Genomic DNA, 27066 nt, shown 5'->3' on the forward strand with positions numbered 1-27066 from the left:
GTTTTTGAGTTGAGAATGTAGATGAGAGCAATAGAATAAAAATCAGTGTCAGGATAAGGAAAATCATAGTGGTCAGAGTGAAGAGAGAAAGGTGTAGTGTAACAGCTACCATACAGTGAGATATGTTGTTGGTGGGATAGCCTCAAAGAGCATGAGATTGTTATTTCTATACTAATGTAAGGCGTATCAGATATGGAGCTAAGCTTGTTGTATTGATTGAATAAGTATATCCAGAGACAATGGATATAAAGAGAAACTTGGTTATCAGAGAAGGATATACTATCAGAAAAGAAATAGAGATATATAGAAAAAAAGAGACAGGGAGAAAAGAAATAGAGATGCCAGCCTGGCTGGCTGAGTGGTTAGCTTGTCCGCTCTCCAATCAAGAGGCTGCAGGTTCAAATCCTGCTGTGGGCATGGATGTTTGTGATTGTCTGTGAAAATACTAGTGGTGGTGTTTGGCAGTAGGTGGCGTGATGTAGATGGTAGTTCGTTGTAGTTAGTGGAGACAGAAAGTTATAGCGTAAGTGCCCTCCCTCGATGAGTCGTTGAACTGCCTGGAGGTGTCATGTAATAATAATAATAATAATAATATACAATTTAATGGAAGAATAAGGATGGTGTAAAGAGCATGGGATGTGTGCTGTTAATGACAGCAGAAGAACTGTGTGCACTAAGAGTGAAAGCAGAAAATGGTAGTATATGTGAAGATTTTTAATCTGTTTCCTCTAAAGTTGAATTATATAATAGAATAGAATGTTATGGATCACAGGCCATAGAAAGCATTTAGTGTGAAATTCCTAGGCAAATTGTTATGAAAGAACATAATTCTAATGGGCAGTTTTTTGTACAAATGTTAAATGAAAGGAGGGAACAGTGCATAAGAACAAAGAGCGAGAGACAGGGAGAGAGAATGAATTTGTTGAATTTCTGAGAGAAAATATGTTACACAATGAGAGAAAAAACATTACATGTTACATAAGAAAGGATGCCACAAAATCCAGTACTTCAGTGCCTCATCTGTTAATGGAGGTAAATTATTGCTAGCAGGTGGTTAGAGGGTTCGTGAGGTACTAGTTTCAGACACATTGTGAAACAGTAAAAGGTTACTGTCAAGAAGGAATATATGTGTAACTATAAGGTGTTTTTGAGAAGGTTCAAGATTGACTCTCATCAATATTGTGAAATGAATAGCTTCCACAAAATAAGTTGACAGAAAATAAGTTAATTGTGAAGAACAGAGTGTAATTAATGGTAAGATGGTGAGGAGATCTGAAGATCTGAAGGTGAAAAAGCTTGTGTGACCAACAGTAAGATAGCAAGAGTGAATGATAATGAGAAAATAATGCATGATTTGAAAGCCAAGTTCATGAGGATAAGGCAAGAAATGAAATCAAAGTAAAGTGAAGATAATTGTTGGTATATATGAAAGAATGAAGAAGACAGAAGTGAATGTATGAAATAGGTAAAGAAGGATTCTCAAGTGTAGTTATAGGGGGATTCCATTATTAGAGATGTGATGAATGAGAAGATGCACAAAGTTTGTTTTCTGGAAAGTAAAATGAGTAGAGTGATTGAGGCATTAGATATGAGAAATAAGCAATTGAAAGAGTTGGTTGTGGTTATAGGAACAAACTCCTTGACTGGAAATAAGGATTGTATGAGATTGGATATCAGGAGGCTGTTGAGAAGGATAAAATATAATAATTTGATTATTATTATTATTATTACATGGCACCTCCAGAGTCCAAAGACTCATTGAGGGAGGACGCCACTCAATCCACCAACTACAGTAAACGTCATCATCTACACCAACAGCATCTACTTCCCACCACCATCATTAGTATTTTCACAGAAAATCACAAATATCCATGCCCATGGCAGATTCAAACCTGTAGGCCTTTTAGCTGGACAGCAGGTATGCTAACCACTTGGCTAACCAGGCCAGCATATGATAGGAAAAATAGTGTGTTGCCCAGATATCACAGTTATGAGATGAGGCAAAGAGAAAGAATTATGAATAATATGTTAGCTGAAATGTGTAAAGAGAAAGTAGTGCAATTTTTTAATTTGTGAAATGAATCTGAAAGAAGAATTGAACTGTATAAGAGTGATGGGCTACATTTGAATGGATTTGGTGTGAGTAATTGGAGAGACTGCTGCTGGAAGGAAGAGTAATGAGTGTAGAAAATGAATCTAAGCAAGTAAGAATCAATGTGAAGGAGCAGGAGAGTAAGGAAGGAGAGATTGAAATGGTGCTTATGAATGGAGAAGTGGGTGGTATGAGTGTAGAGAATGAAAGAACTTTTCTAGTTTCTGTGCAAGACAGAGACAGAAACTGGAAAACTCCTTACAGACAGGAGCACAAAGCATGAAAAAGGCCAATGCTCAAAGAGGAGGTATATGTCTGTGTAAACAAGAAAAGAATGGAATGGCTTAGATTATAGGGGAATTATTGGGTTTGAAGAAGGTCCTTGAATGGGTAAGGAGAAAAAGAATGGTTCAAGAAATGTATGCAGAAGTCATATCTAGTAAGTGGTACTAGTGAAACTTGTTATAGTTCCAGAAATAGATTATTGGTGTACAGATTCTGAAAATATCAGAAACTACAGGAATGAAATTATTGCACTCACTGAGTTTGTTCACCCAAAAAATTGTAAGAATGAGTGAGATGATTGGATGCAGATGAATCCTGACAGGAATAGAGAGGGAAGCATGTGATATTTTCTGTGAAGATAAAAAAAGGTTACATAGAGTAACCTTTTTTATCTTCACAGTAGTGAAGTAGTGACTGTGAAATGTATAAGCAAGCACAACTGAGAAATTGGAAAAGGGTGATCATCATGGGTGATTTTAATGATGGCAGTATGGATTAGGATGAGCAAATATCAACAGGAAGTAAAGAATTTCTCAAGTTTTTGAGGGATAACTGCTTTAGTCAGTGTGTACAAAAGATATGTTAGGATTAAGGATCTTGAATTTTTTTCATTCTTCAGAGAACATCATTGTAATTGAGTTGTCAAATCACATTCTGGTTGGTGTGAATGACCATGAAGTTATTACCTGAGTGGTTGCCAGCCATATGAAGACCTCTTGGGGGGGGGGGGGGGGAAGGAAGTATGTGGAACTAGAAGGCTAGTGATTATGAAAAACTCAGGATACAGCCTGCAGCTGTAGCATAGATGAGAAGTTGGATGGATAGGAGATCAGTGCTGCCTGGGTGCTATTCAAAAACTTTCTTGCAGAAGCAATGCTTAAATGTATTCCAAAGATTAAGCATGCAATACAAAGGAAGATGACAATATGGAAACAACATAAGACTAGTTCCATGAGGAGTACAAAGAACAGGGAAGGTGGGTAAGATGGCTTTCATAAGAGTAGCGAAACGCATTATGAGCAGCAGTTAATGAAGCCAAAAAAACATAATAATAATAATATAGTAAAATAAAATGTAAGGAGGTCTTTTGATATGTAGCCAGTGGAAAATATATACATATGAGGTGTGGCTATTAAATAATGAAACTGGTTGCAAAAATGTGGTTTATTATTACAATTGTGCAACTTAATTGTTATTCCCTTCAACATTCTCCCCTTCTCTTTCTATACACCGTTGCATGTGAATTTTCCATTGTTGGAAGCAGTGCTACAAGTCATTTTTCTCCTTTACCTCATCCACTGATGGGTGCCCTTCAATGCAGATTTGAACTTTGGAAAAAGGTAAAAGTCGCATGGAGCTAAGTCTGGCGAGCAAGGTGGATAGTTCAACACTGGGATCTTCTTATCAGCCAGATACTGCTTTACAGACAGTGCACTGTTGGCTGGAGCATTTTCCTTATGGAGAATCCATGCATTGTTCTTTCACAGATTAGGTCTCTTCTTCCTCACTTTCAGCTTGGCCAGAACCTTGAAGTAATAATGTTGGTTAACTGTCTTACCCTCTGGTACCCATTCAACCATTACCACAGCATTGATATAAAAAAAAAAAAAAAAACTATCAGCATTGCCTTCAGTTTGGACTTGCTCATTCTTGCTTTTTTTCATCCACCTTACCATCATCACCATCCACATTGCTTGCTAGACTTAGCACCATGCAACTTTTATCTTTTTCCAAAGTTGAAATCCGCATTGAAGGCCACCCATTTTCAGTCAGTGGATGAGGTAAAGGAGAAAATGGCAGCACTACTGAAGCAGGTAACACCTGATAACTTGCAGCACTGCTTCCAACAGTGGAAAATTCATATGTAACAGTGTATAGATAGAGGAGGGGAATATGTTGAAGGAGGTAACAATTAAGTTGCAATTGTAATAATAAACCACATTTTTGCAGCTAGTCTCGTTATTTAATAGCCACACCTCATATATATATATATATATATGATGATGAACAGATTATTTTTCTATCCACTGCAGGGTGAAGGCCTCTCCCATTGAGGGAGGTTTTAGGTCTACTACTCCCATGGTGACCCAATCCGTATTGGGAGAGTGTATCTATACTTCGGTGAATGAATGTATGAAGGTGGAGGATAATCACAAGCATCCATGCCTACGCGGGATTTGAGCCCACAGCCTCTTGGCTGGAGAGCGGATATGCTAACCACTCAGCCAACCAGGCAGGCATATATATATATATATATGTGTGTGTGTGTGTGTGTGTGTATTTCAATGTGTCCAAAATATTTTAACTTTTTTTTGTCAGTATTCCTAAGGAGTCTTAAAGTTCCACTGATCTTTGCTAACACCCTTTTATTTGTACACCTTTCAGTATATGATAACCTCAACAGCCTTCTGTAATACCACATCTCAAAAGCAGATATCCGTTTCTTATCTGACTTTGTTAGGTTCCAAGTCTCACATCCATAAATCACCGTTGGAAAAACAATTGCATCCTAAACTTTGTTTCCATGGAGATAGATCCATCCTTCCAGATTTTAGACAAGTCTCTGACTGTTGTTTAGCTATTCCTAACCTTCTTCTGATGTCTTCCAAACAGCAATTCTTCACATTAATGATGGATCCCAGGTACTTAAACTTGCTGACTTAATCAATTCTTTTTCCATTAAGGTACACTTGTTTCTCAAGAGCTTCTCTGTTTGTATTTCCTCTGAGAACCATAATCTTTGTCTTGCTAGGATTGAATTGAAGTCCTCTGTTATTATTGATCTTGTTAACTTTATCAAGAATTTGTCCTAGTTCTTCCTTGTCATTAGAGAGGAGTACAGTATCATCAGCATACCTGAGATTACTGATCAACCTACCACCTATCCTAATTCCTGTCTTGAGCTTATCCAATGCTTCATGCATGATGTCCTCTGCATATATTCTAAACAAGTGAGGAGAAAGTAAACATCCCTGGATAACTTCCTTTCCAACCTGAAGCCACTCAGTCAATCCAACACCTGTTCTTACCGTGGTTTCTTGCTCCCTGCACAAGTTAGCTATCAACCTGATAGTGTGTTGTGGAAAATCCATTCTTTTCATTACTTCCCACAGTTTCACATGCTCAACACAGTTAAGAGCTTTAGAATAGTCTAAAAAACACATTGCCAGAGGAAGTCTGAATTCTTTATATTTTCCCATGATCTGTCTAAGGCAAAGGATCTGATCTTTGGTTCCCTTACATTTAGTCAATGAAATTTTGCTTGCATGAGATATTAAACTAATAGTTCTATAGTTCTTGCACACTTTTCATATGCAGTAGTATGAAAACTGAATTCTTCAAATCTTTAGACCATGATCCTGTCTCCAGTGGAGAGCATTGGTGGAGGAAAGACTGAGTAAGCAGAAGATATAAGGGTGGTCTGAAAAGTTCTCAGCCTCGGCCATAGATGACAACATTATCAGCAAGGTTTTTTTTTCTAAGTTGGTATATCTCTCATAAGCATCTGTGTGAAATTGTAAGTCATTCTATCAAGTAGTTTGTTTTATACAGCTGTCTGAAGCAAAAGTGTGTCCCTTGAAATGGATAAAATTACGGATCGTGTTGTTATAAAATTCTTTGTAGAAGAATGTTTAATGCCAAAAGAAATTCCTTCGAAGTTCATAAAAGTTTATGGGTACTCTTCTCCTATATTTTTGACAATTAAGAAATGGCTACTGAGTTTAAACATAGCCGTACCAGCCTTGAAGATGATCCACTTGAAGTATGTCCAAAAAGTGTAACAATACCAGAAATCATTGATCAAGTGCACGATATGGTATTGGATGACCGGCAAGTCAAAGTGCATGAAATTACTGAGACAATAGGCATTTCAAAAGAACATGTAGGATATATTTTGCATGAAGAATTACAAATGAAAAAGCTTTGCGCAAGATGGGTGCTGCGCTTGCTCACAGCAGATCAAAAACGCACTCACATTAAAATCTCTGAACAGTGCTTGTAGCATTTTAACAAGAATAAAACTGATTTTGTGCATCGATTTATTTATTTATTCTTATGGCAAAAGGAATACAGAATAGCTACAGCTCAATGTCCAGTCTGGAAAGCCAATCCAAATCCTCATCCGTCGCCTTGTGGATGTCCTGTAGGCCACCACCGTGAAATTGGCGCCTTGGGCTCACAATATCAGTAGTCGTCTGAGCCATGGGAGAACAATCACAATAAGGGTGGTCTAACAGCCTCCATTTATGTAGAATTACTGTGGCATTTATGTCGATTTATTACTATGGATAAAACGTGGATTCACCATTACAACCAGAATCCAAACAGCAGTCAAAACAGTGGACAGAAGCTGGTTGTTCAGCACCGAAGAAGACAAAGTTGGTTCCATCAGCAGGAAAGCTCATGGCATCAGTGTTTGGGGATGCTAAAGTTTATTAATTGTCTTGAAAAGGGTAAAACAATAACCAGGGAATATTATTCCAATCTTTTAACCAGACTAGATGAAAAAATTCGTGAGAAAAGACGTGGTTTGCAGAAGAAAAAAATCATCTTTCATCAGGACAGTGCACCTGTCCACAAAGGTGTTTTGGCAAATGGGAAAATTAAGGGATCTGCACTATGATTTGTTGGAACATCCACCCTATTCCCTAGATTTGGCTCCCCTGACTTCTATCTCTTTCCCAAACTAAAACTCTTCCTCGCTGTCAGCATTTTTCTTCGAATCAAGAAGTGATTGCAGCTGTAGAGGGGTATTTTGCAGATCTTACCGAGTACTGCTACAGGGACAGAATAATGGTGCTGAAGCATTGCTGGAATAAATGTATTAGTCTTAAGGGAGATTATGTTGAAAAATAAAAATAATTCTGAAATTATAAATTCGATTTTTTCATTGTTAGGCAAAGAACTTTTCAGATCACCCTCATACATATGATTTTGAGTTAGCTTGACAACTTATAAACTTGAATAACATAAGTAAATTTTGGAATTTGCCAGAGAGTTGAAGGCTGACTTGTCATAGTTGTTTATTATGAGTCTTAAACTGGGTCAAGTTTCAAAGGAGTGGCAGGAAGGCAAGATTGTTCCACTTCATAATAATAATAATAATTAGTAGTATTATTTTAGGGCATCTCCGTGTAGTCTTTGGAGACTCATCATGTGAGACCCAAATTAACCATTATACACACGAATCCTATAATACATTTCCTTGAATCCATTAACTGTCAGGGAACTCGCAACCAATTTGGGCAATCCATTTCACTCACCACTCTCCGTGCAAAAAATCTGGTTCAAATATCCCTACTAACCACACTCTTACACAGCTTCCACAGGTGGCCACCTAGTCTGACTATTTGTCATATATTGAAAAATTTTACTTGCATCAATTTTATAAAACTCCTTATGTCTTAAAAGATTCTATCACCTCCCCCCCTTTTCTGCCTATCAACTAAACTTTAACCTACAAACCTTCAACATATCCTCATACTGAGTCACAAACCTTCCAACATCTTGGTCACTCATCCCTGAATCCTCTCTACCATCTCCTGAACTCTAAGAAACCTAGGCGAATCATAGTCATATAAAGAGGGATAATAATTTCTTTATCTTTACTTCTTAGCATGTTTTGCAACATATTTTCTGATCTTGTCTAACACCCTTTTATTTATTTCTTATCTGTCTTCTTTAGGTTCCAAGTCTCACATCCATAAGTCACTATTGGAAAAACCAATATTTGTAGTTTCCATGTAGTATTCTTTCAAATGCCTTGGCAAAGTCAAGCAGTATCATAATGTAGCCATTACCTTTATCCAATTTACTGTCATTTTATTATAAAATATGAATAAATTATTATTATTATTATCGTTATTATTATGTGACACTTCCAAGGAGTCCAAAGACTCATCGAAGGAGGGCACCTGCTCCACAACTCTAAGACAGGACCTCACCTTTACAAAGCCATTTTGCTTACTGTTGTATTTTACCTTTCATGAACTTTCCCAATACTTTAACAACCACTTCTGATATATTAATTTATTTGTAGTTTGCTACTCTGTCTTTTAGCCACCTTTATGCAATGGTACTATCTTACCCTCTTTCACACTCCCCTGGAACCCTGTCAGAGCTGACATAGATTGAAGAACCTTGTCAGAAGCAATGCCAATTCTCTTATACATTCATGTGCTACACAGGCTGGTAGCCATCCAGTCCCTCTCCTGTGTTCACATTCATATTTTTTTAATTTGCTAAACACCTCCTATTCATCTCCATCAATGTTGATATGTATCTCTGTGACATCAACAAATATAAAATCGCCACCTTGATGATACACCTTTGGAAAATGATCACTGAGCAACTCAACTATCTCTTTTGGTTCAGTCACCTTCCTACCATGATCATCGTTTAAAGTCATCCTACCATAGTCGTTTTTCTTCTTACTTGCTACATAACGAAAAAACTCTTTTGGGTTTACTTTCGCCTGTTTGGCTAATTCTCTCTCTCTCTCTCTCTGTCTCATAGTCTTATTTGGCCCTCCTTACCATATTAAGTCACCCTGCTTGCTTGCACTTTGTACTGCTCATGAGTATGCTGATCACTTTTTCCTCTATATTTCCTCCACATTGTTTTCGTTTTTTTCAGCTCTTCCTTTATATCTCTACTCATCCACTTAATTCCAACTTGGTTTATGCTTCTGAACTTGGGTATGCAGTATGATAGTGCTACTCTCAAGCAATCTTTGACCACTTGCCATGCAATACTGACATTCTTTTCTTGTAGCTTATCAAGCCATGGCACTGTTCTAAGATGACTCTTGAGTCTTTCATAATCATCAGCCTTATAGTTGAACATATAAGTTGAACATAACACCCTTTCTTGACAGAGAACTCCACATGTTTGGCAACTTCACAGAACAAGACTGCATGGTCCTGCTTCCTCAATTAGAGGCAGACTGTCTACCTTGGTTATGGATACATCTTCTAATGCTATTATGTCCCCTCTATAACCTGTTGTTTCATATAATTATCCCTTAGCAACTGTATAAATTTCACTTTCATCTTGCATGCCCTCTTTCCTCACTCCAATCGATGCCCCCATAGTTAAAGTCACCTGTAATAATTGTTAAATTATAAATGAATCTGTTTGTTAGGTGGTGGGATTAAAGTGTTGAAGAGGATAGTGAGAACTAAGATTGGGTTGAGAACAGTGGTATTATCTTTGATGGATATATCATCTTCCCATAATAATTTTTTTCTTTACTGGCCAGATACTGGAAAAAACTCCCTAGGATTTCTTTTAGCCTCATATACTAACTGCTGTTCATCCTTGACTTTCACTACCCTTATCAAGTGAGTCGCCTTCCTTCCTTGCCCTTTGTACTATTCGTATAACTGATTATTGCCAGTCATTTGTGTTACCTCCACAATGCATTTTTTTTCCATATTCCATTTTCACCTCTTCAGTGATCCATTTTACACGTACCTTATTTAATCTCTTCAGAATACACATTGCATCTGCCAGTTAGTTCCTGAGTAGGAACCAAACAGCAATGATTTCCTTTCAGTCCAATTCCTCATACGATATTGCTGCCAGCCACCTCTTGAGTTTTTCATAACCACCTGCCTTATAATTCCATATATAACCATTTCTCACAAAATTCATAATATGGCTGATATGATCTAGAGAATAATATATTTTTTTTTTGTGAAATCTAATTGGTCTGTAATTTGCTACTTTCTTTCTCATCGCCTCTTTTATGTGGTCTTTCCATTGCATTGAAACATTGCCATAGCTGAGACTTAGATTAAACAATTTAGTGAGAAGCACTACCAATTCTCTTTCACTTCCTCATAACACACAAGCCAATGTGCCATTCAATCACAGTACTGCATCCACTGTGATATTTCTTAATATAGCAAGTACCCTCCAACTCATCTAATTCAATTCTCACATCAGTCTCTGTCACATCAGCAAGTACATTATCTTCACCTGGATAATACATCTTGCAAAGTAATACCTTAGTTACCCAACTATTTCTTCTGTTTCTGTCACTTTCCCTAATAGCACTGATAAGTGATACATAAATATTCTTTCTCTTAATTGCTACCTGGCAAACAAGTATTTAGGATTTCCTTTGGCTTGTTTAGTTAATTTCTTCTCATAATCAGATTTAACCCTCCTTATAGTTGATTAGTTGTATATACACTCTCAAAATAAACATATTATTATTATTATGGGCTACTCCAATGAGTCCTTAGACTCATCAAGGGGGGAGGCCCTAAACATCATGTCAAAAACTCTCCCCCATTTGCACAGTATGCTACATACTGTGCAAATGGGGAAACTTTTTTTCTGTATTAATCTTATAAAAACCCTTCAGTAATTTGTATGTTGTATTTGTGATTTGTCAATCGTATCATCCCTTTTTCTGCCTATCAAGGAGGAGTGGTTTCTTTGCATCGAGAGTGGTTGAACTGTGGAATGCATTGCCTGATAGAGTGGTTAGAGCAAGAACGGTCAATGAGTTCAAGGAGTGTTATGATAGACTTTGTGTTTCCTAGGTAGGACCTCCCATGGTGAGTCTCTTGACTCCATGGAGGCCTGAATAATAATAATAATAATAATAATTTTGCTTTTAACTCATTCACAGTCATGCTACCCACAACAGACTCTGACAACCTGTTACATTCCACTTATTCACCACTCTCCAAGCAAAAACCCTAGTTCTAACACCTTTCCTAACTACACTCTTACTCAATTTTCAAGGATGATCCCTAGTTCTCCTGTCACCAGACCTATTCTGAAAAATTTTTTCTGAATTGATCTTATAAAAACCTTTCAGTAATTTGTATGTTTCAATCATATCATCCCTTTTTCTGCCCATCAACCAGTTGTAATGTAACCCACAAATCTTCAACTTGTTCTTGTAAGATTCATTCTATAGACCTGCTGCCATCTTGATCAAAACTCGCCTCTAGATCCTCTCCACCTTCTCATCATCACCCAAAAAACCTGGTTTCCAGATCTGTGTACAGTAGTCAAGATGGGGTCTTATCACGGCTCGATAAAGAGGAACAATAACCTGCTTGTCTCTGCTCATCAAAAGTATTCTTGTATAAAAAGTGATCTGATGAGCTGCTTTTGCTATGTTCTCCCTAAACTTTAACTCCCTATCCACTAACACTCTCAAGTCTCTAACTCATATTATCAACAGCGATTATATTGTTCTCTCTGCTTACTACTGCTCACTTTTCTCTGTCCTCTTATCATCAAAATGAGTTTAACAACCATATTGAGTTTAACATATCAAGTAGAATAATAGATGAGGGTTGATGTGAAGAAATTTTTAAATCTGTCAGTGTTAATATTAAATTCAATTATCTTGTTTTTCCATAGGCATTATTGGAAGTGGATATTTTTGTTCCTCAAGATTTGAAGAAGAGGTCGTGAGTCTTTTACCCATCATTGTTCCTACAACAAGAATTCTCTGGCAAAGTGTCAAAGTAAGTGTATGATTATTTTAAAATTAGACAATAAGCAAGCTATTAAATTCACAGTCAAAGGAAGTTATTCCTCCGACCCCACCCACCTACACATGCACACACATACAAAATCTTCCTTGTTTCTCATCTCTGAATAAAAATGTTTGAAATGATGATGCTTGAAAATCATCTTGAGAATAATTAATAATATGAAATAAATTAATTCTTAAGGTAATAGATGAGGTTATATTCCTTTCCTGATATAATTTTTTTTAAGCAAATCACACCTATGAAAGGTTGAAAATCTGTAGTAGCACATTTGCATTATTAGTATAGGCTAAAGACTTGATAATCCAGAAACTCCTCTGAATAGGCAAAAGATGGAACTTTGCTGGATAATGAATATCATCTACCATCTAAAGGCATACACAAAAATCTGTGTCTAGGATTCAAACTCACAGTCATATTGGTTGGAGAGTACATCTATCAATCAGCTCAACTTTAAAACTATGCCCATTTCAAAATTTATTTTATTATTATTATTATTAACACCAGACCTCCATGGAGTCAAAAGACTCATTACAGGAGACAAACAATGTTACACACATAGCCCATCAAACTCTCTTTTAAACACCTTCAATGTATTCCCTTTTTCTACCTCTTACCTCATTCTATGAAAATTTCTTCCACATTAACCTGGTAACAAAACTTTAATGACTGAAATGTCCCAAACACATCTCCTCTCTTCCACCTACTCACAACATTTGGAAACTGCATTACCTCAATTGGTCCTCATATCTCACATCCCAAAGCCCAATTATGACCTTAGTCAGTCTTCTCTGGACCCTTTCCAACATATTCTCATCACCACAAAAACCAGGGAACAAATCTCTGCCAATAATCCATATGAGCCCTGACCAAGACCTTATACAGTAGAAGCAGAACTTCTTTATTTCTACAGGTTAAGTTCCTTTGCATCATTGCCATAATCTGATGCGATGTCTTCACATCTTGTGCAGTGTGATCTCTGAACTTCAGATCCTTGTCCACCACCACTGCAAGGTCTCTTATCTCCTAACTTACTCCAAAATTTGACTTCAAAGTACTTTACATTCTGTTGTTGGCTACCAAATTTTACAACCTTATACTTGGCAACATTGAATTGATATCTCTGTACTGTTCCCCACTCATACAATCTCTTCAAGTCCTCCTGTAAGGCCACAGCATCTTCTTGATTCCTCTTTATTCTCCCCAGTTTTGCATCATCTGCAAACAGCTATATATCACCATTTAAACCTATCATGATATCATTAATATGCAAATTAAATAACAATGGTCCCACAACTGACCATTGGAGCACACCATTATCTCTTTTGAGATAATGCACCCCATACACAACTTGCTGATACGACTGAAATGTCCCAAACACATCCCCTCCTCTCTTCCTCCTACTCACAACATTTGGAAACTGCATTCCCTCAATCTGTCCTCATATCTCACATCCCAAACGCCAATTATGACCTTAGTCAGTCTTCTCTGGACCCTTGCCAACATATTCTTCACACTTCACCACAAAAACCAGGGTACCAAATTACAACATTAAGCGCCTCCATAGTGCAAATTGGAAGAGCAATGGTACATTGCGCCCTTCGATTGGAATAGGCCTCAGTTTGATTCTCGTCGCGACGACGGGAGGAATCTTTATGTGGACTTTTTCAATCGAAGGTGAGTTAGCCGATCTCATACGGAGATAGCAGGGTTTTTTCTCCTGGAAACTCGGGTTTCTCATCCTGCATACAGACAAATCGGCCCTTCACAACACATGCAATTTACAGACAAAAAATACTTATTGTGGTGGTGGTGGGCGGTAGATGGCGTTGGTGGAGATTATTGGTAGTGTAGGTTCGGTTGTATAGTAGGTGTCCTTCCTCCTGCAATGAGGCTTCGGACTCCTTGGAGGTGTCACGAATAATAATAATAATAATATACCTATCTGATAACCATTCACCTATCCAACTTACTCTTACTAGTCTTCTCTCATTTCATTCTCTACACTTGAGCTTCTGATTTTACACTGAGGATGGAACACTCTAATGATCTGCCCACTGAACTTCTCAACTATGTCCTCTGCAGCAGTCACCAATCTCTCACTTTCATCCATTAACAGCATCTTCCCAAAATCTTTCTTCCTTCTTGTCACATATTGAAAAAACTCTCTATGGTTTTTCTTGGCCTGCTCTTTATACACTACATGCAACTGATTATTACCATTATTCATCTTTTGCTGATTCCAAAGTGCCTTCGTGTTTCAGAATTCTTGCTTAATCCCTTTGTTCATCTATTTTACACACACCTTATTCATCCTTTTGATTTTTGGAATATAGTCACACATTAATGCCGTTATGTATTTCTTGATCAGTTTCCCAGCAGCATATTTCCTTACTTTGTCAACATATGACAAAGTTGTTGAGTGAGCTGAAAAGAAAAGCAGAAATATTGAAGATTGTTAGCCTGTTGTCATGGTAAAAGAAGAAGAGTGAGCTGACGAGGAAGGGCTGTAACTACAAACACAATTTCTCCTAAACAGTATTTTGCTGTTTAGGAGAAATGGTGTGCATGATGATATATAGATTGACTGTGATGGGCAAAAGGATTTCTACTTGCAAGACAGACTGCACTTGAATGGATTTGGAGTTATATGCTTGGAGAGATTATTGTTCATTGAATGAAAGAGAATATGTATATGTAGAGAAATTAGTTATGCCTGCATAATTTCAGGAAATCAAGGATGCCTTCATAAATTAAGTTGTAGAAGTGTGTGTGTGTGTGTGTGATGAGACAAGACGAGACCTGGAAATGCAATGCAGGAATCATTTTGTGAAAAAAAAATAAAAAAATATGTGGATGACTCATCAACTCAGGAATAAAGCTGAGGGATTCTTAGCACTAGTAGATGCAGTGGAACCAAAAATTATAGGAATTAGTAAGATCTGACTTACTGACAGGGGGATGTTGTTACAGGAATATATAATAATAAATAAATAAAAAAATATATAAATATATAAATCTATCTTACTACGTCTCGAAGAGCATCAGAGAGACATTGCTTATAAGAGAACCAGAGCAACTGCTCTGTCGGGCCATGTCCTGCTTTCAATAAACACGAACAACGAAGGCCACCAACATGAAATAAATTGGACATTGACTTCAAACCTACACATCTGCCATGATGAAATAGAGCGCCGCATTGTCGAGTCAAGGGAAATCACCTTAGACCCTTTGCATTTGAATAATAATCTTAGCTATAATTTGGCTGACTCTTTCAACTCTACTATTAGATACTGGAGATCGCGTGATTCCACACACGCACAGGTGCACAACAATAGAACATTAACTCGGACTGTAGTTCAAGCTCATAATAACTGTAATTTACAGTCGAATATTATGGCTTTATAATTGTATAGCTTTGGAGTGTGTCAATGTTAATTTAAGTGTCTTTTATCATCTTTCTATGTTCTTATCGCCTGAAGAAGTCATTCTTGACGAAACGTGTTGCGTTTTTTTTTTTTTTTTTTTTTTCAAATAAATGTCATTGTGTTATAATTCTCGGGTTTAAGTCAGTTAATTTAGAAAAATGAATATATATATATATATATATATACACACACATAGACTTGCTGTGTGCCCAATGTAATTCTACAACCAACAGATAATATTAATAATAGGACTCTAGCATTGATGTATATTTTATTTAAATTTTTTTTTTTTTTTTTTTTTCACTAGAGGTCAGGCCAACATTTGTTGTAATGGTTGGTCAGTAACATTAACAAACCAGATAGATTGTAGTGTAGCTTGTTCTCTATATATAATGCATATGCTCTGGAGGATGACCTTGATATAAAGGTCGAATGCGGAGTTTAGTTTTATTAAACTCAAGTTTTATTTAAACATAGTAGTTGTCTCCATAATTTTCAAAAATGTATCGGATCACCATGCAAGCCTAAAAAAAAAATTATTATTTAAATAATTCAACATATGGGCCATGTGGAATGTAACTATGGTCCACCTTTTATGAGCCGCTAAAAAATGCACGTTTTGGACAATCCTTGGTATAAATGATACTGTATGAGGGGAAACATGACCTTGTTAAGGGTCTGTCATGACTTATTTAATATCTTTTTTATAATAGAATAAGAGCAGAGTTGGATAAAGGAAATGGCAATACAATGATTTTGCTGTGCAAAGTCTGACAGAATTCCAGATGGAACTCCTTTATGCAAATTAGAACAAATGGGAATTAATATGACACTGGTTAAGTGGATATGAGGGTGGCTGCTGGACAGATATTGAGGCGAAAACAGGTTACTAGTGGTGGGTCAGAAGGTTCAGTACTGAAACCATTGCTGTTTAATTTGTACCAAAATTATATAGGAAATAACTTGAAAGGAAATATTCAGTTGTTTGCTGATGATACAAAGTTAGGTAGAGTAAGAGTTAATCAAGGCGATGTGGAGAGCTGGCAGGATGATTTAAATAGGCTCTCAGTATGGGCAAAAAACAATCAGTAACAGTAAAGTTATGCATTTTTGGATAAAATATTACAATCTGTGTATCACATTGATGGTACTGTACTCCAGGAAATAGATAAAGCTAGAGATTTAGGGGTGACTGTAGACAGAGAGTTAAAGTTTAGAGGACATATTGCTAAGCTTGCTCATAAGATTACTTGGCTATTGAAGAACACACTAACAAGTACAGATAAGGAAGTTGTTATTCCTCTTTAGACCTTGATATGTCCATGACTGAATTAATGTGCTTAAGTCTGGTATCCTGGGTTTCTTGGGGATAAGGGAGTGGTGGAGAAGATTCAGAGGTGAGTGACTGAGATGGTGAGTGGCCTGTGGTATGTTCCCTATGAGGATAGATTGAGGGTGTGTGGATTGCAGAAGTTGGTTGATAAGAGAAAAACAGTGGTTATGGTAGAGGCATTTAAGTTGCTAGATGTAGGATAAATATTTCAGCACTTGGCTAGTGGGATCAGAAGAAGGGGTCAACCCTGGAAGTTGAATAAAGATGTGGTTAGTCAGGATGTGATGACTAGATTTTTTATTTGGAGAGTTGTGAAGTAGTTAAATGGATTGCCAGAGTCAGTTGTTAGAGCCTTTTCTGTTAATGGGTTAAAGGAGAGGTGCAATAGATTGTGTGGATAGTTTGGGTCTCGTGCAATGAGTCTTCATAATCCATGTAATATTGTGGATGATCCAAATGTTGTATCCAGTTAGCCAATAATGATGCTAAGTTTGGTAGAATGATAAAGAATGTAGCTGATGTAGCATCTCCACAAACTGATTTAAACAGATTGCTTGTTTAAATCAGTTTGATTGGTATCTTCTGTTCCTGTGATATGTGTAGAGCCATTATTCCATGCAAGTGATTGCTGCTTTTGCTTATCTGGTTTTTCTGTGAAGATACAACATGCAACAGATTACTCAAACTTTCTGTCTCTCAACAAAACAAGTACTGCATGATTGTACATTGACAGTTTGTTCCTATTCTACCTGAAACATGACCTCTGACTAAAAACTACAGCCACTAGTTATGTGAGTACCTGGATTTGTGAAATGAATGATCTTAGAGATCTGAATCTTACCAAAACATAAGATGAAATCTTTGGATCAAGAGAGGAAAGTGGGAACTCCTGAAAAAAAGCAAATGAAAATGCCATCAAAAATTTAGATTTTTTTCTCTATGATTGTAATTTAGATTTCACTAAATTATTATTATTATTTATTATTACTATTTATTATTATTATTATTACCCAAGACCTCATGGAGTCAGACTCATCTGGGAGGTCCCTTTATCACACACACCTTATCATACTGTGCCTTAAACATACTCAAACTCCTTGCAGACACCACACTCTCAAGCAAGGCATTCCAATCATTTACAAATCTGCACGAAAAAATCCTTCCTCTCGCTCCCCTACTCATACCCTCTTTATACAGTTTCCAGGAATGACCTCTGGTTCTCCCCTGATCTCCCAATATTTTCTGTAGACCTTCTCCAGCATTGATCCTATAACAACCCCTTACCAACTTGTAGACCTCTATCATATCTCCCCTCTTCCTCCTGTCCACCAGACTCTGCAAATTACATCTTCTCAATCTTTCCTCATACTCGTCATTCCAGAGATCAGAAACTACCTTAGTCAGTCACCTCTATACCCTCTCCAGCATCTCTTCATCCTTCTTAAAACCAGGTGACCAAATCTGGGCACAATAGTCCATGTGTGGCCAAATCAAAGCCTTATACAACGGAAAAAGAATCTCCCTACTTCAACACCTCAGTGTCCTCTGTATCATTCCCAAAAGCCTTTGTGTTGTCTTCACAATTTTGGCAATGTGTCCCCTAAATTTCAGATCCTTATCCACTATCACCCCCAGATCTCTTATTTCCTCTACCTCCAAGAATATATTCTCACCAAGCAAAAATTCTGCATCCCATCTTTGTTTTCCAAATTTTAAAACCTTACATTTTGCAACATTGAACTCATATCCCCATTTCCTTGCCCAATCACTCAATTTATTCAAGTTTTCTTGTAAAGCCACAACATCTTCACTACTCTTTATGGTTCGTCCCAACTTTGCATCATCTGCAAACAACTGAATATCTCCATCCAAATCTTCACCAATATCATTAATATACAAGTTAAATAGTAATGGCCCTAAAACTGACTCCTGAGGCACTCAATTATCGACTTTCCTTTTCCTGGATATCCCATACACAACTTGTTCATACCTATCAGATAGCCAGTCTCCAATCCAATGCACTAATCTAATATCCAACACCATCTGCTCTAGTTTGACTGTCAACTTATCATGAGGTACTCTATCAAAAGCCTTTGCGAAATCCAAGTATATTACTGTGTATCCTTCTCCTCTGTCCAAGGAAGTAGTAATTTTTTTGTAATAGTGATGTTTAGTAATCTACTAAAACATAACCTCACTTTAGCAAATCCATTCTGTCCATCAAAGATAATGCCATTGTAGCCAACCCAACCCTGGATCCTAGTTCTCACAAGCTTCTCCAACAATTTAACCACAACACCTGACACATAGATAAGCCTGTAGTTTGATGCTTGAGTTCAATCACCTCCTTTATGAAGTGGCTTAATCTTGCTCTATTTCCACTCCGTAGGAACTTGACCAAGTGCAAGACTCATATTAAAAAAAAATGTCAACGCTGGCATCAACTCCCTGGCACTTTCCTTCAGAATACTTTTTGATATGTATGATCAAGTCCCACACTCTTATTTACGTCTAGTTTGCTCAACTCCCCATACACCTCTGGCACACTTGTAGTCTCTCTTCCCCATCATCAACTCCTCTCAATCTCTCCATGAAGTCACATTCACAAGATTGAAAGACCTTTACGAACTGCTCATTTAGTATCTCCACCACACATTCCACAACAGCTGTCTTTATACCCTTTTCTCCAATCAATGTCATCCTTCCATAATCATTCTCTCTTTTGCTGGCTACATATTGAAAGAACTCCTTAGGATTCTTTTTGACTTCATTAACTAACTGCACTTCATACCTCTCTTTAGCTACCCTCACCAACCAAGTGACCCTCTTTGCCTGGTCTTTGTAGTCCTCATGGAATTGGTTATTTCCACTTTTCTTATGTTGCCTCCACAATGCCCTTTTATTCTGTATTGCATGCTTAATCTCTTTATTCATTCATCTTACACCTACCTTATTTAACCTTCTTACCCTTGGAATACAGTTAGACATTGCATCTACTAGATAGTTTTTAAATATTCCCTCCAAGCTGCATTGATCTCTTTACCAGCTAACTCCTCATTCCATGCTACACCTGCAAACTGTCTCTTTACCAGCTAACTCCTCATTCCATGCTACACCTGCAAACTGTCTCCTGAGCTCTTCATAAGCACCCCCCTTATAGTTCCACATATACCGTTTTCTCACAAAACGGTATATGTAGAACTAGAACTGCTGGCAACCACCCAGGTAATCACCTCATGGTCACTCTCACCAATTGGTGGATGATTTGACACCTCATTTATAATTTCATCCTCTAATGAGATGACCAAATCCAAGACCCTTAATCCTCGTGTGCCTTCTGTTACATACTGTCTGAGGTAGTTATCCATGAAAAACTCAAGAAACTCATTTTCTTTACTTCCAGTTGCTGTCTCATCATTCCAGTATATATTACCATAATTAAAATCACCCATAATGATCACCCTTTTCTTATTTGCTTGGCTAATTTGATAATACATTTCATTATCACCACCATCCACATTACCTGGTTTATTGATGCTTTTTATGTAAGTGGAATATTCAAACTAAAGACAACTACTATGTAGTTAAAAAAATTCTCAATTCAATAAAAGTTAGTGTCAGTGGCAAAAAGTGTTTCATATATCCTTTCTTGTGAAACCTAAAAAAGTTCTCTTGCCAATCATCAACCATAAACTTAGCATGATGAAGCATTCTAGTAAGTCTTTAAATAAGAATGATAATGATTTCTGTTATCTAAAGAAAAAGTTTGCAACTCTAAACAACCCAAAATTTAAAGATGTTTTTGTTTTCTTGGTCAGCAGATTTATATATTTAGGAGGTACAGTATTTTTGTGATTGAGTCTTAAATGGCACCGAATAACCAAATGTTTTCGAAGTTGTTACTGTCAGATTTTAAGGGCATCTTATTATTATTATTATTATTGTTGTTATTATTATTATTATGGTATCTCTATGGAGTTATTAGACTCATCGTGGGAGACTCAAACTAGCAAAACAATATCTATCATATCTCTTCTTGAATTCATTTACAGACAAAGAGCTCACAACTAAGTCAGGCAATGACTTCCACTCATTCACCACCCTCCAGGCAAAAAACCTTGTTCTGACACCCTGGTTAACCACACTCTTCTTTAATTTCCAGGGATGACCTCTTGTTCTTCCATCACTATCACACAGCTGAAAAATTTCCCCTGCATCAAACCTATAAAAACCTTTCAATAATTTAAATGTTTCTATCATATCCCCTCTTCTCTGCCTATCAACCAACCTCTGCAATCCACAAGCTCTCAGCATTTTTTACATCACTTATCAACTTAGTCACTCTTCTCTGAACCCTCACCATTGCCTCCTAAATACCAAGGAATCCAGAAGACCACACCTGAGCACAGTAATCCAAATATTGAAGTATCAACGCTTTATAAAGTGGAATAATAACCTCTTTATCACTGGATGTCAGTCTGTTCCTCAACAACCAAGTAATCCTATGTGCAATCTTGTACACCTTAGCAACGTGTCCTCTGAACTTCATCTCCCTATCTACCAACACCCCTAAGTCCCTAGCCTCATCAATCGAGTACTGTTCCATCAATATAGTACACAGCTGGTAATCTTTTAATCCCAAAATACATGACTTTCCACTTTCCACATTGAACTGACATCCATTACCTTTTGCCCATTCTAGCAGCTTATTTAAATCATCCTGCAAACTTACAACATCAGCTTGATTTTTTATTGCGCTACCCAACTTTGCATCATCAGCAAACAACTGAATATCTCCTGTCAGTGGTGCATCCAGAGGGGGGGCCATGGGGCCCGGGCACCTCCCAAAGAAAAGGAAAAACACTAGAAAAATTTCCAAAAATCTTTTCCTAATTAAAATTCATTTTTTGTATTTATGTTGTGTGCTACTTATGAATTAGCGATCACTGCAGATGCTCAGTTATAGGTCATATGTGATGTGTAGTGTACATTCGCAAAACGTCTACTCAACTCGCCCCCCCCAAAGGTTAAATCCTGAGCGCTCGGCCCCCTCCAAGATTAAATCCTGAGTGCGCCACTGCTCCCTGTAAGCCATTTCCTATATCATTTATATATAAATTAAACAACAATGGCCCAAACACAGAGCCCTGAGGCACACCACTGGTCATCTACCTCATCTTGGACTCAGCTCCTATATACAACACCTTTTGGTATCTCTCCCTCAGCCATTCTCCTATCCATATCACCCATTTAGTATCCATTCCCATCTGCTCCAATTAGCGTAACAGTGTTCCATGGGGTATCCTATCAAAAGTCTTAGCAAAATCCAGAAATACCACTGTGTAGCCACTTCCTTTGGCCAACTCAGATGTCATTCTATTATGAAAAGTTAATAGATTGCTAAGGCAGGATCTACCTTTAACAAAACCATATTGGCTTCTATACAGTATCATATCCTGATCCACCCATTCTTGAATTTTGTCTTTAACCAACTTTTCCAATACTTTTATCAGTACTCCTGAGATGGTGATTGGTCTGTACCAGAATTCAAACTTAAATGAAATATCCAAGTAAGAGAGGTTGACAATTCATTTGCACATTCACGCAACACCCGAGTTGATATTACATCTAAGCCTACAGCAGTGTTTGCATTTAAATTTTGCAATATATTAAATCCCTCTGATTTCTTAGCTTCAATTCTCACATTAGTTATTGCTACAGGTACAGAGATATCCTCACTTGGGTGATAGACTTTTGAGAAGTGATCACTCAGTAACTCGACTATTACATCTGATTTTGTCACCTCAATACCATCAGCACCCACTAAAGTTATCCTTCCGAAGTCATTCTTCCTTTTACCTGTCACGTATAGGAAGAACTCTTTGTGATTACCCTTGATCTCTTTGGCTAAGGTTTTCTCATAATCTGATTTAGCTTTTTATACTATGCTGGTAACCTTCCTAGCTTGAGTCTTGTAAATTCTCCATAACAATTTCTTTTTTTTGCAGGTCAAGCTTGATACCACTGCTCATCCATCTAATGCCTGCCTTGTTTGACTTCCTGATCATGGGGACACAATCTGATATTGCTTTCCTCAGATACCCGCTGATTTTATCCAATGCACTGCTAACATCTTTACCCTGCAATATGTTTTGCCATGGGATGGCTGCAAGCTCACTCCGAAGGTTGTTATACTTGCCTAACCTGTAGTTCCATATATACCATTTCTTAACAGAAAAATCCACAGATTTTGCAACCTCCCAAGTCAATACCACGTGATCGCTTTCACCAGAACACCTTACTTATGCATATATCCTCTGAACCAATAACCAGGTCTAACAATCTCACACCCCTTGTCCTTTCAGTTATATGCTGTTTCAAGTAATTATCTCGTAAAAGATGTATGAACTCCATTTCCTTTTTGCTACGTGATATTTCCTCCTTTCAATTTGTATCACCATAGTTAAAATCCCCCATAATAATCACTAAACCTGCACTCATTGCACTAATTTGCCGATGCATGAATTCAATATCCCCCCCCCTGTACTCTCTGGCCTATAGCAGCATCCAACTGTATATTTTGTTGCATTGGTCGCTATTTCGCAACAGACCGCCTCAGATGAACTCTCATTCACATGTCTGTGATCTTGATATACTACTTTCTTTGGCTGCAACACATCAGCTATCATCAACAGAACCCCTTCCCCTGTTCTATCTTCTCTATCCTCCCTGAAAATACTGTACCCATCACATTCAATTCCAGTGACCACATCTTCTATTGACAGCCAAGTTTCACTAATGCCTACAACTTTTGGTGAGATTGCATTGACTAATGTCAAAAATTCTTCTCTCTTATTTCGAGTGTTTCTTGCATTGGCATTGGTATACAAAAATTGCAGATTCCCTCTAGATCTTGTACCGTCTTTAGAACTGATATATACGTCACTAACTTCAGTAGTCCCATGCCGATTTTTATCCCCTCTCTTCTGCAATTTATTCTGCAAACAAGGATCAATAAATATACAATCAGTGCTAAATCTTCTCTCTCTTACACTCAACCTTTTCAATATTAGTTTCCCTGTCCAATTACTTCAACTTGTTCAGAAAACAGTTACTTCTTCAATTGCTTATGTCCTTCCATGTTCAGATGCAGCCCATCTCTATCATACAACTCTCTTTTTCCTTCAAACACACTCCAAACATCAACAAATTCCAGACCTCTTTTTTTGCACATTCTTACAGTCATATCATTCATTATCATCACTCGTCTTTTTAACTCGTAATTGTCAAAACGAGGCAGCACACACACTATCCTCCAATTGACACTTTTCCTCTTCACAATATCTAACAATGTTCTTAAATCTTTTCCTACCTGATTTATACCACCACTCAGGTCATTTGTACTCACCATAACTATCATTCTTATCTGCTTCATGCCCTCTCTTTATTGCTAAAGCCACTCTTTCTATTGTCTCACCAGCCATGCACTCCTCATGCATACCACTCTCCATACCCTTAATCATAAATCACCATATATCTTACTACTCTTAACTTCATTCAAGTCAACACAAGCGTCACTTATGGCCTCAATTTCTATGCTATTCAGCATTACTCTCCCAGTTTCATTACTCAACGCTCTAATACTTACCCCCCCCCCACTCTCACGACATCTCGTTTCTTCTAGGGCTCTTGTGGTTGTAATTTGTTGACTCCCAATCACTCCCATACTATTTATTCTGCATCATTCACCAAAAACTTACCCATACGTAATCCTCTTCTAGTTACTTCTCTATTGTCCTAATTTCTCTGTTTAACACATTAAACTCAGTTTTAACTTCCACTATCTCATTACTGAGCACTTCCAATTCCTCATGCAGAAGATGAAAGTCATTTTTTATTTTCATGAACTCCTGCCAAAGTTCTTCCGCTATGGTTTCAACGTCAGCTTCCATTCCTAAATGCTCCAGCCTACCCCAACTGCAGCCTTCTCACATACGTCGACAGTTTCATTCTTCTCATTTAGCCAGACCGACCACAGATCCTTCACATTCTTCGGCACCTTCATCTAGCAGTTTCCGATGCATCCATTGGGAACAATCTAACGCTGAGCCAGCCTTTCGTGTAGAAGTAGAAGTCCTGCATACCACTGATGCACGTTTCTTGTTGGACGCCATCTTTACACGTTGAAGTAGTGAAACAAAATGCAATAAAAACACAATATATACAACACAGTTCCAAACAATAACACCATTGAAGGGCACTTGTATCTAACTGATGCACAACTGCAGCACAATTCGAGACAAAAAGCCACACTATATTTAAATTTAAAAACACGTTTTCTAGCCTAACTATACACGACCGCCACATTCACCAAGGACAATAGCGCCACCCTAATACCTAATACCTAAATGTGACAGTTTACAGAAATCTTGCAGGAGCAATACCCACAGGCAAACAAAGCTGTGAGATGCAACATGCAGTTAAAGATTTAGTTCTCCATTCACATTTGGATTTCATTGTTACTAACTCGAGGTGCTGTCAGTGGCAAACATCGTCATTGATTCCATCGGAATATTTCTTATTTGAAACAATGGCAATTTGGCAAGAGCAAATCATCATTCTTGCTGATTTTTGTTGCCCCTTAAGAAACCATTGATTGCTACGCTTACACATGTCATAAGCCTTTTCTTATTAATATTATTATTATTATTATGTGACACCTCCAAGGAGTCCCAAGACTCATCGAGGGAGGGCACCTACTCTACAGTTCTCCGCCTTCACCACTCAGTCTACTAACTACAACAAACTACAACTACCATCATCATTTACACCAATAGCATTATTGTCCACCACCACTAGTATTTTCATTGACAATCACAAACATCCACAAACAATCACAAATGCCCATGGCTGGATTTTAACCTACAGCCATTTGGCTGTAGAGTGAATAATCTAACTACTCGGCCAATCAGACTGGCATTTTCTATAAGTAATTCCCATATATGTAAATTTATTAAGGGAGGGTGCTTGCATCGTGCATATCACAAGTGTCCTTCAGAGAAGACTTTTATTCTAGCGAATATTACTAATATTGGTAATTATTTCTGGGGATATCTTATTTACTTTAGACTATAATATTGAACGTGTATTTTTGATAGTGAAATTTAATATGTGATATCATTTAAACAGAGTTTTATTCTAGTACCTATGCATACAAGGAAAATGGTGGCCAAAGCTTCCTTGTTCAATGAGTTGAGCATGAGAGATTTTGTATGATATAGTGTATATTGTATGCATTCATTGCCAAAAGTAAATAGTACAAAGTAGTACAAAAGCGAGATTAGAGAGAGAGTTTGTGTAAGATCAAGAAATGCAAGTCATAAAAAGCAGTAAAACGAAGTGACAAATATTAATGATGTAAGGAAAGATAGCAAAGGTGCTCTGGCTAATGGGGAAGTAATGGATGATAGGGTGCAGAATGAGAGCATGAAAGAACTGGCTGAAAGTAACGTGTGTGATGAAGTGACAGTAAAAAGCAAAATAGCCCACACATACAAGGCATCTTTCATAAGACAAAATGGGACCAGAGCAACTAGATAAATGATTGTTGTCTGGTATACCAGGTGAGAAAATGAAAGATAAAGTAAATGGGGGAGAGTATGAAAGTGTGAGAAACTAGAAAAGAGAAGCCACGTTCTCTTTTCTGCTAACTCAGACGAAAGCCGCCAGCACATTGTAAACTGGACTCAAACTGCTAATATCCATGTGTGTGCTATGATGAACTCGAAAGAAAGATTGTTGAATCAAGAGAAATTTCTCTAGATTCCTCTCATATCAACAACAGCCTGAGTTACAATCTCTCGGACGCACACGTTGCTTCTGTTCGGTACTGGTGCACTTGCGACAGCGCGTAGTATTCGTTTGTATGGAACTCATACTTGCATTTTTTCAAACATGCTACTGCTTTTTCACTTGTTCTGTTAGTACAATTTTAAGTCTCTGTAATTTTTTATATACTTCTTTGAGTATGATACCTGACGATGTTCTTGTAATGAAACTAGTAAACTAGTAGTATCTTGTTAAATATATCTTGCCATCTTTTCTCTCGGTAATAGTCATTAAACTTATTTTATATATATATATATATATATATATATATATATATATAGAAATCATTATACAATGCTTAATATGATTTCACTGATTCAAATGGATATGTAATGACATCACTCACGTGTAATTGTGGGTACAAAGGGATATTGAGATGCATGAATGCCAGAAGTACTAGCAATAAGGGAGAGGAGTTTTGGCATTGATCAGCTTGACTGGGCCAAAAATTATAGGCATCAGTGAGACCTGGTCGACAGAAAATGATATAGATATAGGGATAGAATGTAAATTAGA

At 37.3% G+C, this 27066-nt stretch overlaps 1 protein-coding gene across 1 annotated transcript in view; it reads left to right on the forward strand.

Moving 5' to 3' along the window:
- Positions 1-27066, forward strand: part of LOC150095635 (dynein axonemal heavy chain 8-like) — a 2108518-nt gene that overhangs the window by 1088717 nt on the left and 992735 nt on the right. The window contains exon 49 of the mRNA XM_090409931.1: positions 11768-11874. Coding sequence (XP_090266057.1) covers positions 11768-11874 — 107 coding nt within the window. The remainder of the gene's footprint in view (positions 1-11767; positions 11875-27066) is intronic.

The sequence above is a fragment of the Typopeltis vanoorti genome, chromosome 20 (genome assembly GCF_054136105.1).
Source record: "Typopeltis vanoorti isolate ZY-2024b chromosome 20, IOZ_Tvanoo_1.0, whole genome shotgun sequence".
NCBI lineage: Eukaryota > Metazoa > Arthropoda > Arachnida > Uropygi > Thelyphonidae > Typopeltis > Typopeltis vanoorti.